This window comes from Coregonus clupeaformis, chromosome 3 (genome assembly GCF_020615455.1).
Source record: "Coregonus clupeaformis isolate EN_2021a chromosome 3, ASM2061545v1, whole genome shotgun sequence".
Classification (NCBI taxonomy): Eukaryota; Metazoa; Chordata; class Actinopteri; order Salmoniformes; family Salmonidae; genus Coregonus; species Coregonus clupeaformis.
Window position 1 is genome coordinate 29,799,686 of NC_059194.1, and position 14,526 is coordinate 29,814,211.

General features: G+C 43.0%; 1 protein-coding gene across 1 annotated transcript; it reads left to right on the plus strand.

The window, feature by feature from the left end:
* The first annotated feature begins 1,042 nt into the window (after positions 1-1,042).
* On the plus strand, positions 1,043-6,924 carry LOC121546763 (arylsulfatase I-like). Its single transcript, XM_041858006.1, has 2 exons — positions 1,043-2,070; positions 5,081-6,924. The coding sequence occupies exons 1-2, from the start codon at positions 1,757-1,759 to the stop codon at positions 6,474-6,476; spliced, it is 1,710 nt and encodes a 569-aa protein (XP_041713940.1). The 5' UTR covers positions 1,043-1,756; the 3' UTR covers positions 6,477-6,924.
* The last annotated feature ends 7,602 nt before the right edge of the window (positions 6,925-14,526 follow it).

Below are 14,526 nucleotides of genomic sequence, written 5' to 3' on the forward strand. Positions count from 1 at the left end.
CATACAAGGCATAAAGCTTAAGTTACAAAGTATTGACAAGCTTTACAAAGCATACTTCTAGGCATATATACTGAACAAAAATATAAACGCAACATGTATAGTGTTGGTCCCATGTTTCATGAGCTGAAATAAAAGATCCCAAAATGTTTCCATACGCACAAAAAGCTTATTTCTCTCAAATTTTGTGCACAAATGTGTTTATATGCCTGTTAGTGAGCATTTCTCCTTTGCCAAGATAATCCATCCACCTGACAGGTGTGGCATATCAAGAAGCTGATTAAACAGCATGATCATTACACAGGTGCATCTTGTGCTGGGGACAAGAAAAAGCCACTCTACAATGTGCAGTTTTGTCACACAACACAATGACACAGATGTCTGAAGTTTTGAGGGAGCTTGCAATTAGCATGCTGACTGCAGGAATGTCCACCAGAATATTATGTTAATTTCTCTACCATAAACTGCCTCCAACGTCGTTTTACAAAATTTGGCAGTACGTCCAACCGGCCTCACAACCACAGACCAGTCATATGCTACGGACAATGAACACAATTGCATTTTATCGATGGCAATTTGAATGCACAGAGATACCGTGACGAGATCCTGAGGCCCATTGTTGTGCCATTCATCTGCCGCCATCACCTCATGTTTCAGCATGATAATGCACGGCCCCATGTCGCAAGGATCTGTACACAATTACTGGAAGCTGAAAATGTCACCGTGTTCCAGTTCCCGCCAATATCCAGCAACTTCGCACAGCCATTGTAGAGGAGTGGGACAACATTCCAAAGGCCACAATCAACAGCCTGAGCAACTATGCGAAGGATATGTGTTGCGCTGCATGAGGCAAATAATGGTCACATCAGACTCTGACTGGTTTTCTGATCCACGCCCCTACCTTTTTTTTAAGGTATCTGTGACCAACAGATGCATATCTGTATTCCCAGTCATGTGAAATCCATAGATTAGGGTCTTATTTATTTATTTAAATTGACTGATTTCCTTATATGAACTGTACATGAACTATATTTTTGTTCAGTGTAGATCCCAAGGTTAACTTAGAAGACAAAGCATGAACAAAGAGATGCTTACTAGGCCAGAGGCCTAGGAAATGAGAATTGATCATACAACCTTCCTCCATGGACTGGATACAGGATAAGAGAGAGAACAAAGCCATTTAATTCCATTTATGATTGGTTCAGATTTGGTCGGGTCCGGATCAATCATAGACTTCCATGTTTTGGCCAAATCAAGGCCCGTTTGGACCGAACCAAATCCAAACCAAAGATAGACATCTATGTTTGGCCCAAATCAAACCCGGTCCAGACCTGGACGTTGAAATCAACCAAAAATGACCTAAAAAATACATCCAAAAGATGTCGTCTTGGTCTGTTATTAGAGGGTTATTTTAATGAGCCAGGGCAAACTCATTCGGGTGGGGTTAGTACCACCACTGGGGAAAGAGGAATGTTTTTTAAGGAGTCTTAAACATTTTAAGAGACGTCAGCAAAAGGGATGGTAGTAGTATATATCTCTGATCATTACGTACAAGGTTCGTGGGCATCATCATCATAGCAGGAGGAGATATCAAACCTGCTTGGTAGGTGCAGGCTATAAAGTGTAGGCTACTTTTGCTAGAGGGATACTGTACCTATCGTTTCAACATGCTTTTCTCATTTATGACAACATTATACAACGAATTAGGTATATATTTTCAGTTATAGATTGCCTAAACGTTTAAAGGCGCGCAGTTACCATGGCAGTATCAGCTCTAACCGGATTCTCCGTGGTCAGTTTGCTTAGTCTCGGCTACCTGTCGTGGGACTTGATGAGTCCGAACCAGGTGGAGAACGAGTCCGTTCCGAACTTTCGAGACCGGTCGCCGGTACCACATCCCCCTCACATCATCTTCATCATGACGGACGACCAGGGATTCAACGATATCGGTTACCACGGCTCCGACATCCAGACACCAACGCTGGATAAACTGGCCGCGGATGGAGTGAAGCTGGAGAACTATTACATACAGCCAATATGCACGCCATCTCGCAGTCAGCTGATCACCGGCAGGTAAGTGCATCTTTTATCACCAGATCTGAAGTAGCCTAGAGAGTTGTTTTATTGTAGCCAACTAATTAATGATTTATTCATACATATGCTTTTGTCTTTGTCTTTTTTTCTAGGCATTGTTGTATTTTATCTGTAGGATCTATTCCCTATAGATGGATGTGTAGCAACCAAGACATTGGTGGTTTAGCCCAAAGGCATTATGGGGGTCCGGGGCCCCCCATGAATTTGGTGCACTTTGAGATGAACATTGAGAGATTAGAACACTGAGAGATTAGATATTTTTCAGATAGATTACACCTTCCCACCTGCCACAGCAGACACTGCCAGTACTCAATTGCAGTAGCTACTGTGGGTCTCTCTATTCTAGAACACTCTCTACTCTCTACTCTGGAACACGGACATCTACAGTGTATTGCCAAAAACCTCCATACCACTCGACAACTTCAAACATAGACTCGGACCTGTCCAATGAGCCAAATTGATTCAATAATCCCACAGTAAATAATCCCTCAGGTTCTTGTTTGTTACTGTCTCCTTTGTCTATCCTCTTCTATTATGGCCTGTTCCGTTTTACTGGTGTCTGTCTCCATCATATCCTATTTTTCTGTTGCTGTCTCTGTGTCTCTCTCAGTGGAGGCTGGTGGGAGGAGCTATAGGAGGACGGAATAATTGTAATGGCTGAAATGGAATTGATGTAACGTTATCATACACATCAAAGATATGGAGACCACATGTATGACTCCGTTCCATTTATTATATTCCAGCCATTACAATGAGCCTGTCCACCTATAACTCCTCCCACCAGCCTCCACTGGTCTCGTTCCATCATGTCCTATTCTTCTTTCGCTGTATCTGTGTCTTGTCTGGTGTGTCTCTCTCCATCATCTACTCTTCTGCTGCTGTCTCTGTGTCTTGTCTGGTGTCTCTCTCCTTCACCTATTCTTCTGTTGCTGTCTCTTGTCTGGTGTGTCTCTTTAGTTTTGCAATCATAAATGGTCAAGGGGATAATTGGGTAGCTTAACTTGTTTTGGGCCTATGTCTGGGTCACCTAAATCATCCTCTTCCCTACCAGTTGCCCCTGGCTGCTGCTGTGCTAAGTGCTCCACTGGCCTGCTGTTCTCATCTGTCCTCTTCCTTGGCTCATCTGCAAGGTAGCACGGTAGTGGTACAACATGTCATTAGTTTGTTTTAAAGGGCAACTGCACTTCCTGATTTTGCCTCATTTTATTTGGTTCATTAAGAAATGCTTGCGGCCATGACTCAATTCAAATGTGAGTTGGTTTTGGAGTGTGGTTTGATGTGGGTGTCTCATGTGTGTTCACAGGTGGGAAAAGTTAGCCATATGATTTAGCCAATTAGCTGCAGCCGGCTGGTGTGTAACCTGACATTGACTTTGGATAGCCTAGTTCTGGGGCTAGTTAGGGACCGTCAATAAATTACACAATGTAAATGGGACAATATTGTCATTCTCATTAAATGCTTTAAATATTTGTATAAGAATTTCTACAATTTATAGTTGGTTTGAGGTTTTTAAGTCATTGAAATTTGGAGCTATTGGAATTTTAACATACTGTCCCATGTACATTGTGTAATTTACCGATGGTCCCTAACCCCATAGGGATATCCAAAGTCAACCCAAATTTACTACAGTCATTAAGTTCGGGTCGCGTGTAGCTGCCAGCTGTGGGCAGGATTGAAACAAACCCAACCTTAATCAAAATTGCACCTAAACTGCAATATTATATTGTGGCCTTTCTCTTGCATTTCAAAGACGATGGAACAAAAAAAAAAAAAGAAAACGCATGTTTTTTTTGTTGGTATTATCTTTTACCAGATCTAATGTGTTATATTCTCCTGCATTAATTTCACATTTCCACAAACTTCAAAGTGTTTCCTTTCAAATGGTATCAAGAATATGCATATCCTTGCTTCAGGTCCTGAGCTACAGGCAGTTCAATTAGGGTATGTCATTTTAGGCGAAAATTGAAAAAAGAGGTTAAGCAATAAGGCACGAGGGGGTATGGTATATGACCAATATACCATGGCTAAGGGCTGTTCTTATGCACGACGCATCGCGGAGTGCCTGGACACAGCCCTTAGCCGTGGTATATTGGCCATATACCACAAACCCCCGAGGTGCCTTATTGCTATTATAAAATGGTTACCAACATAATTAGAGCAGTATTTTCAGGTCTTGCGATAGATTTTCAAGACGATTTAAGTCAAAACTGTAACTCAGCCAGGAACATTCACTGTCTTCTTGGTAAGCAACTCCAGTGTAGATTTGGCCTTGTGTTTTAGGTTATTGTCCTGCTGAAAGGTGAATTAATCTCCCAGTGTCTGGTGGAAAGCAGACTGAACCAGGTTTTCCTCTAGGATTTTGCCTGTGCTTAGCTCCATTCCATTTATTTTTTATCCTGAAAAACTCCACAGTCCTTAACGATTACAAGCATACCCATATTCAATGTCTGCTTTTCTTATTTTTAGCCATATACCAATAGGTGCCCTTCTTTGCGAGGCATTGGAAAACCTCCTGGGTCTTTGTGGTTTAATCTGTGTTTGAAATTCACTGCTCGACTGAGGGACCTTACAGATAATTGTATGTGTGGGGTACAGAAATGAGGTAGTCATTCAAAAATCATGTTAAACACTATTATTGCACACATAGTGAGTCCATGCAATGTATTATGTGACTTGTTAAGATTGTGTGTAGGCCAGTGACAAAACCCCCCACAATTTAATACATTTTAAATTCAGGCTGTAACACAACAAAATGTGGAAAAAGTCAAGGGGTGTGAATACTTTCTGAAGGCACTGTATATACAGAAGCCCAGGCCTAATGATGCCACTGGATCCTGTTCAAACTCAGTATTGTTTGATCCATATATCTGTCTGTTTTCTACTTAGATTTTTGATCATTCATATTTGATACATTGATTTAGGCTACTTTCATTATTAGTCAATTACTTGAGTGACCAGACATTTTATGCCTTTGTGTCCATCTACCTAGGTATCAGATCCACACTGGCCTGCAGCACTCCATCATCCGACCCCGTCAGCCCAACTGCCTTCCCTTTGACCAGGTCACCCTGCCCCAGAGACTGCAGGAGGCTGGCTACTCCACCCATATGGTGGGCAAGTGGCACCTGGGCTTCTACAAGAAGGAGTGCCTGCCTACCCGCCGGGGTTTCGACTCCTACTTCGGCTCTTTGACAGGCAGCGTGGATTACTACACCTACAAGTCGTGTGACGGCCCAGGGATGTGTGGTTTTGACCTCCACGAGGGGGAGACGGTGGCATGGGGTCAGGGGGGGAAGTACTCCACCCAACTGTACACCCAGAGGGTGAGGAAGATCTTAGCTGCCCACGACCCTCAGGCCCAGCCTCTGTTTATATACCTCTCCTTCCAGGCGGTGCACACACCTCTCCAGTCCCCGCGGGAGTACATCTACCCATATCGCGGCCTGGGCAACGTGGCCAGGAGGAAATATGCAGCCATGGTGTCGGCTGTAGACGAGGCGGTGAGGAATGTGACCTATGCCCTCCGCAAGTACGGCTACTACCAGAACAGTGTCATCATATTCTCCACCGACAACGGAGGCCAGCCCTTCTCCGGGGGCAGCAACTGGCCTCTGAGGGGGCGTAAGGGCACCTACTGGGAGGGGGGCGTCAGGGGACTGGGCTTCGTCCATAGCCCCCTGCTGAGGCGCAAGAGGAGGGTGAGTAAGGCCCTGGTGCACATCACCGACTGGTACCCCACGCTGGTTGGGCTGGCTGGGGGAAACGCGTCACTGACCGAGGGGCTAGATGGGTATGACGTGTGGGGGGCCATCAGTGAGGAGAAGGAGTCCCCCCGACTGGAGATCCTCCATAACATCGACCCTCTCTACAACCCGGCCCGGAGCGGCTCCCTGCAGAGTGGCTATGGCATCTGGAACACAGCCATCCAGGCCTCCATCCGGGCAGGCGACTGGAAGCTCCTGACCGGAGACCCCGGATACGGAGACTGGACCCCGCCCCAGATGCTCCCCGGCTTTCCCGCCGGCTGGTGGAACCTGGAACGCCACCTGGAACCTCAGAAGTCAGTATGGCTCTTTAACATCAGCGGAGACCCGTATGAACGCTACGACCTGGCCGAGCAGCGACCGGATGTGGTCAAAGAGCTCCTGGCGCGGTTGGTGTTCTACAACCGGACCTCTGTCCCGGTGCGGTACCCCTCTGAGGACCCCAGAGGCGACCCGGACCTGAACGGGGGTGCGTGGGGACCGTGGGTGGGGGACGAGGAGGAGGACCACTGGAACGGGGTTTACCACAAAAAGACCAAGGATGGGAAGAAGTACAAGCTGTCCAAAACCAAATCCTTCTTCAGGAGATTTAACACTAGAATCATGTCCAACCGGATATAGGAGCTGCTTTAGTCTTAAACCTCCCTATAGGGATGATGTGGAACCAGACTTTTAAAGCAATTACTTGTTTACACAAGCTTTATGTTTCTGTAAGTTTTCTTTTGTAAACAGTGGCTATCTGATTTGTGATCAGAATAAGGTTGACTATGGAATCACATTCTGTACTCTGGGCAGAGCTAAGAAGAGTTTGAGTTGAGTCCAACTACACACACCTGTGACAGTAGCTCTTGCTGTTGCTGTGTGTTTTCTGCTGATAAAATGAAGATTCAGCACCACATAGACCTATGGATGATTTATCCTTTCTCCATTATACTGTAGGATAGTTGTTGATATTCAAGATACCCCATTCAAACATGGGTTATGTCAAAGATACTGTATACTTTTCTGTTTCTGTTGGATAATCTCTTGAGAGTGACTAAATAGGAATAGTAATAAATATGAAAAAGTCCAAGATTTCCACTCTTCTTCAAATGCCTTTTCTGAGGTTGATCCAGTAGGTCAGACCAATGCCCCCTCATCTCATCACATTGAACTTTGTAGTCTGGACACATCAATGTGATGATTGAGGTAACATTGCCCTCTGATGGAAGTTAGGAAAAGCTCAGTTTTTATGCCACCATACTATATCTCCTGTAGCCTCTTCACTCACTTCTCTTTTAAAAATTCCAGTCGATTAGAAGTAAAGAGAACCCACTCTAACCTATACCGAGTCTTATGGAATATGTCAGGAGGTGTCGATTCTGAAGGTACCAGATTATGGTTGGATCTGGCGAATTGTGGAAACTATTACATGCACTAGGGGCAATGTGAGCGCTTATTACCTTCTAGTAGGCATGCGGCTTGCTAAGGCATTGTGAATGAGGGATGGTGGATCGGCGTTTAAACCGCTCCAGCTCCGACGGTCGCGTGTTCAGTCGTAGGCACTAAATGTTAGTGTTTTTTTTTGTTTTAAGCCTTTCCCAAACCTTAATCCTGAATTTAACCACTCGGAATTAATACCTAAAATTAATTTTAACCCTAACCATTTGGAATTAATGCCTAAACGTAAGTTTTCGTTTCACCTTTGTAAAGTTTGACTGACAGCTAAGATACGACACCACATAGCTTAATTAAAACGTTAAGCCATGGCATAATTCTGTTACTGCAGTTACGCCACGGTTTGCCATTTTATTTGGAGATTGGGTTGAGAAAGAAACATATCAGTGTTTTTTTTTTTTGTTGAACTGTGTGCATAAGTATATTTTTCATTTGAGAGCAGTATGATATCGGCATGCCAGACTTTGTCAGTGGAATGTAGAAGTGAGAGATGACCCTTGTGTTCAACAACTCCCTGGCTCAGAGGCAACACCATCACTTGGTTTCCTGACTCTCACACCTCATCACTACTTCGTCTGACAACTAGGTTAATCAATAATCAATACGTTTCTGGCTTTAAGGATCACTTAACTCTTATTTAATGAGATTATCTAAACAAGGTTCAAGGTTTTACAGTAACTGGAGTTAGAAGATTGTTGTGTGAAGAGACATGGAGGCTGTGTTTGTACTAGTGTTGGTGGTGTTAGCAGCAGTGGCTCATGGTAAGATGTATTATATATTTCTGCATTTTCTACATGTTTTTAGTGTTTTGTTGAGATATAAATGGTTATTGAGTTGAATGCACATACTGCATCATGCATTAGATCAGTGCCACCGTTGCTCATTGCCACAGTGTAATTTCAATTTATTGTTGTGCATCCCACTGCCTTCATGGCAAAACACTATCAATTCTATCAAAAATTTACAGAAAATATTATCATAACATTGTTCTCTCTCTCTCTCTCCCTCTCGCTCTGTCTCTCTCAGCTACAGACATGACCACCTGTACTGCTACTCAGAACTCATCCCAGTGTTCTGTGGCTCTGTGTGGAACTCTGGATCTCCAGCTGCTGACCAATGCTAGTGGATGTGAACTGCTGTTTAAAAAGAACCTCACCGCTGGTCCCACACTGATATTCTCACTGAAAAGAAACAAGGTGACCTTCAAGAGACCCACTGAAGGCAGATTAAAGTTCTTTATGAATAACGGGACCTTTAGGTTAACCAACGTAGAGAGGGCTGATTCTGGGAAATACTTCTTGGAGATCTACAATTCCGGAGGGGCACGTTTGGGAACCAGACGAGTACAACTGGACATTGAAGGCAAGTAACATCATAAGACAATTTCATTCATACCCTATCTATCTAAATGACCAAATACAAAACAAATGGAATAAGGTGGAAGCAGAACAAAGTAGCCATACTGCCCAATAAAACCAAAAACACATCAGTTACACCGGTAGTGACTACTTCCTTAGACCTAGTAACCGTTTCCTTAAATGTTTGGAAATACAGTCAGATTGAAGCAAATTGTGTAATATAGGTGGTTACAATATACTTAGACACAGCATGTGTGGCAACCCTTAACATTTAAGGTTCTGCACATGTAGTCCTATGTGTACAAGCGGCTTAAAAGTCATGGAATCATTGAATGCAAACAATGATTACTGCATTTCATTTAAATAATAATTTACACCAGTTTGGGATTGTAGAATTAGGGAGATGTTCTCATAAAGGAAGTTGTAAGCCTTGTATGTATGTACTGTACACTACCGTTCAGAAGTTATTAGAACACCTACTCATTCAAGGGATTTTCTTTATTTTTACTATTTTCTACATTGTAGAATAATAGTGAAGACATCAAAACTATGAAATAATACATATGGAATCATGTAGTAACCAAAAAAGTGTTAAACATATATATTTTATATTTGAGATTCTTCAAATAGCCACCCTTTGCCTTGATGGCAGCTTTGCACACGCTTGGCATTCTCTCAACCAGCTTCACCTGGAATGCTTTTACAACAGTCTTGAAGGAGTTCCCACATATGCTGAGCACTTGTTGGCTGCTTTTCCTTCACTCTGCGGTCCAACTCATCCCAAACCATCTCAATTTGGTTGAGGTCGGGGGATTGTGGAGGCCAGGTCATCTGATGCAGCACTCCATTACTCTTATTCTTGGTAAAATAGTCCTTACACAGCCTGGAGGTGTGTTGGGTCATTGTGCTGTTGAAAAACAAATGATAGTCCCACTAAGCCCAAACCAGATGGGATGGCATATCGCTGCAGAATTCTGTGGTAGCCATGCTGGTTAAGTGTGCCTTGAATTCTAAATAAATCACATACAGCGTCACCAGCAAAGCACCCCCACACCATAATACCTCCCCCTCCATGCTTTATGGTGGGAAATACACATACGGAGATCATCCGTTCACCCACACCGCGTCTCTCAAAGCCACTGCGGTTGGAACCAAAAATCTCAAATTTGGACTCCAGACCAAAGGACAAATTTCCACCGGTCTAATGTCCATTGCTCGTGTATCTTGGTCCAAGCAAGTCTCTTCTTCTTATTGGTGCCCTTTTAGTAGTTGTTTCTTTGCAGCAATTCAACCATGAAGGCCTGATTCACACAGTCTCCTCTGAACAGTCGATGTTGAGATGTGTCTGTTACTGGAACTCTGTGAAGCATTTATTTGGGCTGCAATTTCTGAGGCTGGTAACTCTAATGAACGTATCCTATGCAGCAGAGGTAACTCTGGGTCGCCCATTGATGTGGCGGTCCTCATGAGAGCCAGTTTCATCATAGTGCTTGATGGTTTTTGCGACTGCACTTAAAGAAACTTTAAATTCTTGATATTTTCCGTATTGACTGACCTTCATGTCTTAAAGTAATGATGGACTATCATTTCCCTTTGCTTATTTGAACTGTTCTTGCCATAATATGGACTTGGTATTTTATCAAATAGGGCTGTCTTCTGTCACAACACAACACAATTGATTGGCTCCCACACATTAAGAAGTAAAGAAATTCCACAAATTAACTTTTAACAAGGCACACCTGTTTATTGAAATGCATTCCAGGTGACTACCTCATGAAGCTGGTTGAGAGAATGCAAGAATGTGCAAAGCTGTCATCAAAGCAAAGGGTGGCTATTTGAAGAATCTCAAATTTAAAATGTATTTTGATTTCTTTAACACTTTTTTGGTTACTACATGATTGTGTTATTTCATAGTTTTGATGTCTTCACTATTTTTCTACAATGTAGAAAATAGTATTACATTTACATTTTTTTACATTTTAGTCATTTAGCAGACACTCTTATCCAGAGCGACTTACAGTTAGTGAGTGCATACATTTTTCATACTGGCCCCCTGTGGGAATCGAACCCACAACCCTGGCGTTGCAAGCGCCATGCTCTACCAACTGAGCTACAGGATATACCCTATATAACATTTTGATTCAGCATCCAACTCACTTCCATTAGTAAAAATAAAGAAAGACCCTTGAATGAGTAGGTGTTCTAAAACTTTTGACCGGTAGTGTATGTGCTTCTGCAGTTGCCACTTTCAGTAGATTAGTGTTGTTGCTTGGTAACCGTGGTCTGAATTCTGTCAGGGGTCCTCATCAGCTATAATACATGTTGTGTTGAGTGTATTACCATTAATGCTCATAACCTTTACACCATGTTACCTCTCTTCTACCCAGGACTATGTCTACCCATGGTGCTCATTTTAGGGTCAGGGTCAGCTGGTGTCGTCCTCCTAGCAGTGATGTTGGTAGCCTGCTGTATTGGGAGGAGAAGGAGAATTTCAACACCACAGGTTAGAACACAGCAAGCACCTCACCCATAATGTTACCATAGGTTTATCAATGAGGGCTACAGCACAGCACAGGTGTGTGTCACCAATACCTAAGATTAAACTGTGTCATCAAATCACTGATTTCACCGTCATCTCACATTTTCAGATGCAGAACTCAAAGGACTTCAGCCTTCAGAATGATGAAAGAGACAATCAAACCTATGAAAACCTGTAATAGAGAGGAGATAGAGGTTGAGGAGCAGTGGAGGCTGCTGAGGGGAGGACGGCTCATAGTAATGGCTGGAATGGAGTTAATGGAATGGTATCAACCACATGGAAACCACATGTTTGATACCATTCCATTGACTCCGTTCCAGCCATTACTATGAGCCGTCCTCCCCTCAGCAGCCTCCACTGTTGTGGAGTCATTAGTAGACCTACTGTAGCGGAGAGTGCTTATTGATTAGAAACTCGAATGGAGAGAACATATTGATTGATGTATTGAATGAATGTATTAGATAATTAAGCTAATCCAGCCAGAGACAACATTACATACATTAAAACATTATCGAGGATAAAAACACAATAAAGCCCGGAGTCTTATTTCCATTGGGGTCTTCTGGCAGTGAGATGGCAGGTGGGCAAGACTGACACTTAACAACAGTAGCCATTTACAACAATTTAGAACAATATCCATTTAAAACAATTTAGAACAATATCAACAGCATAGAGGTCCCGTTTGAGTCACCTCGTGAAAGAATACCCCAAATCAAACTGACATGTTATTTCTCAGGTATGCTTTTAGTGACACCTTAAAGCAACTCTATGATGACAGAGTTTTCAGGTAGCTTGGTAAACTGTTCCACAGAACTGCAGCAGAATACAGGAAATTGTGTTTTCCCATGGATCTACAGGGAACAACGTTAATAGAGTTCCCTCTGGTGGAATACTGATTGGTGTCATTTATATGGCTGAAATAATGTTGTTGGCAAGCCCCAACTTAAACTGGGTGATTCTTGTTTCCACCTTGAGCCTTTGCAGTTCATCAAAGTGAGAGGGTTCAAGAAGAATATGAGGTGGAAGTTTCAGAATTATCCTGACTCTTACAGTGAGGGGAAAAAAGTATTTGATCCCCTGCTGATTTTGTACGTTTGCCCACTGACAAAGACATGATCAGTCTAATTTTAATGGTAGGTTTATTTGAACAGTGAGAGACAGAATAACAACAACAAAATCCAGAAAAACGCATGTCAAAAATGTTATAAATTGATTTGCATTTTAATGAGGGAAATCATTATTTGACCCCTCTGAAAAACATGACTTAGTACTTGGTGGCAAAACCCTTGTTGGCAATCACAGAGGTCAGACGTTTCTTGTAGTTGGCCCCCAGGTTTGCACACATCTCAGGAGGGATTTTGTTCCACTCCTCTTTGCAGATCTTCTCCAAGTCATTAAGGTTTCGAGGCTGACGTTTGGCAACTCGAACCTTCAGCTCCCTCCACAGATTTTCTATGGGATTAAGGTCTGGAGACTGGCTAGGCCACTCCAGGACCTTAATGTGCTTCTTCTTGAGCCACTCCTTTGTTGCCTTGGCCGTGTGTTTTGGGTCATTGTCATGCTGGAATACCCATCCACAACCCATTTTCAATGCCCTGGCTGAGGGAAGTAGGTTCTCACCCAAGATTTGACGGTACATGGCCCCGTCCATCATCCCTTTGATGCGGTGAAGTTGTCCTGTCCCCTTAGCAGAAAAACACCCCCAAAGCATAATGTTCCCACCTCCATGTTTGACGGTGGGGATGGTGTTCTTGGGGTCATAGGCAGCATTCATCCTCCTCCAAACACGACGAGTTGAGTTGATGCCAAAGAGCTCGATTTTGGTCTCATCTGACCACAACACTTTCCCCCATTTCTCTTCTGAATCATTCAGATGTTCATTGGCAAACTTCAGACGGCCCTGTATATGTGCTTTCGTGAGGAGGGGGACGTTGCGGGCGCTGCAGGATTTCAGTCCTTCACGGCGTAGTGTGTTACCAATTATTTTCTTGGTGACTATGGTCCCAGCTGCCTTGAAATCATTGACAAGATCCTCCCGTGTAGTTCTGGGCTGATTCCTCACCGTTCTCATGATCATTGCAACTCCACGAGATGAGATCTTGCATGGAGTCCCAGGCCGAGGGAAATTGACAGTTCTTTTGTGTTTCTTCCATTTGCGAATAATCGCACCAACTGTTGTCACCTTCTCACCAAGCTGCTTGGCGATGGTCTTGTAGCCCATTCCAGCCTTATGTAGGTCTACAATCTTGTCCCTGATATCCTTCGAGAGCTCTTTGGTCTTGGCCATGGTGGAGAGTTTGGAATCTGATTGATTGATTGCTTCTGTGGACAGGTGTCTTTTATACAGGTAACAAGCTGAGATTAGGAGCACTCCCTTTAAGAGTGTGCTCCTAGTCTCAGCTCGTTACCTGTATAAAAGACACCTGGGAGCCAGAAATCTTTCTGATTGAGAGGGGGTCAAATACTTATTTCCCTCATTAAAATGCAAAATCAATTTCTAACATTTTTTACATTCGTTTTTCTGGATTTTGTTGTTGTTATTCTGTCTCTCACTGTTCAAATAAACCTACCATTAAAATTAGAGACTGATCATTTCTTTGTCAGTGGGCAAACATACAAAATCAGCAGGGGATCAAATACTTTTTTCCCTCACTGTATATGTATATACAGTTGAAGTCGGAAGTTCACATACGCTCAATTAGTATTTGGTAGCATTGCCTTTAAATTGGTTAACTTGGGTCAAATGTTTCGGGTAGCCTTCCACAAGCTCCTGACAGAGCTTGTGTAACTGAGTCAGGTTTGTAGGCCTCCTTGCTCGCATACGCTTTTTCAGTTCTGCTCACACATTTTCTATAGGATTGAGGTCAGGGCCTTGTGATGGCCACTCCAATACCATGACTTTGTTGTCTTTAAGCAATTTTGCCACAACTTTGGAAGTATGCTTGGGGTCATTGTCCATTTGGAAGACCCATTTGCGACCAAGCTTTATCTTCCTGACTGATGTCTTGAGATGTTGCTTCAATACAGTGGGGAAAAAAAGTATTTAGTCAGCCACCAATTGTGCAAGTTCTCCCACTTAAAAAGATGAGAGAGGCCTGTAATTTTCATCATAGGTACACGTCAACTATGACAGACAAAATGAGAAAATAAATTCCAGAAAATCACATTGTAGGATTTTTAATGAATTTATTTGCTAATTATGGTGGAAAATAAGTATTTGGTCAATAACAAAAGTTTCTCAATACTTTGTTATATACCCTTTGTTGGCAATGACACCGGTCAAACGTTTTCTGTAAGTCTTCACAAGGTTTTCACACACTGTTGCTGGTATTTTGGC

What these genes read in the sequence shown, in the direction of transcription:
- LOC121546763 (XM_041858006.1), top strand. Translation starts at nt 1,757, where the DNA reads ATGGCAGTATCAGCTCTAACCGGATTCTCCGTGGTCAGTTTGCTTAGT. An exon ending in AGTCAGCTGATCACCGGCAG is followed by an intron (nt 2,071 to 5,080) that starts GTAAGTGCATCT and finishes CCATCTACCTAG; the next exon opens with GTATCAGATCCACACTGGCC.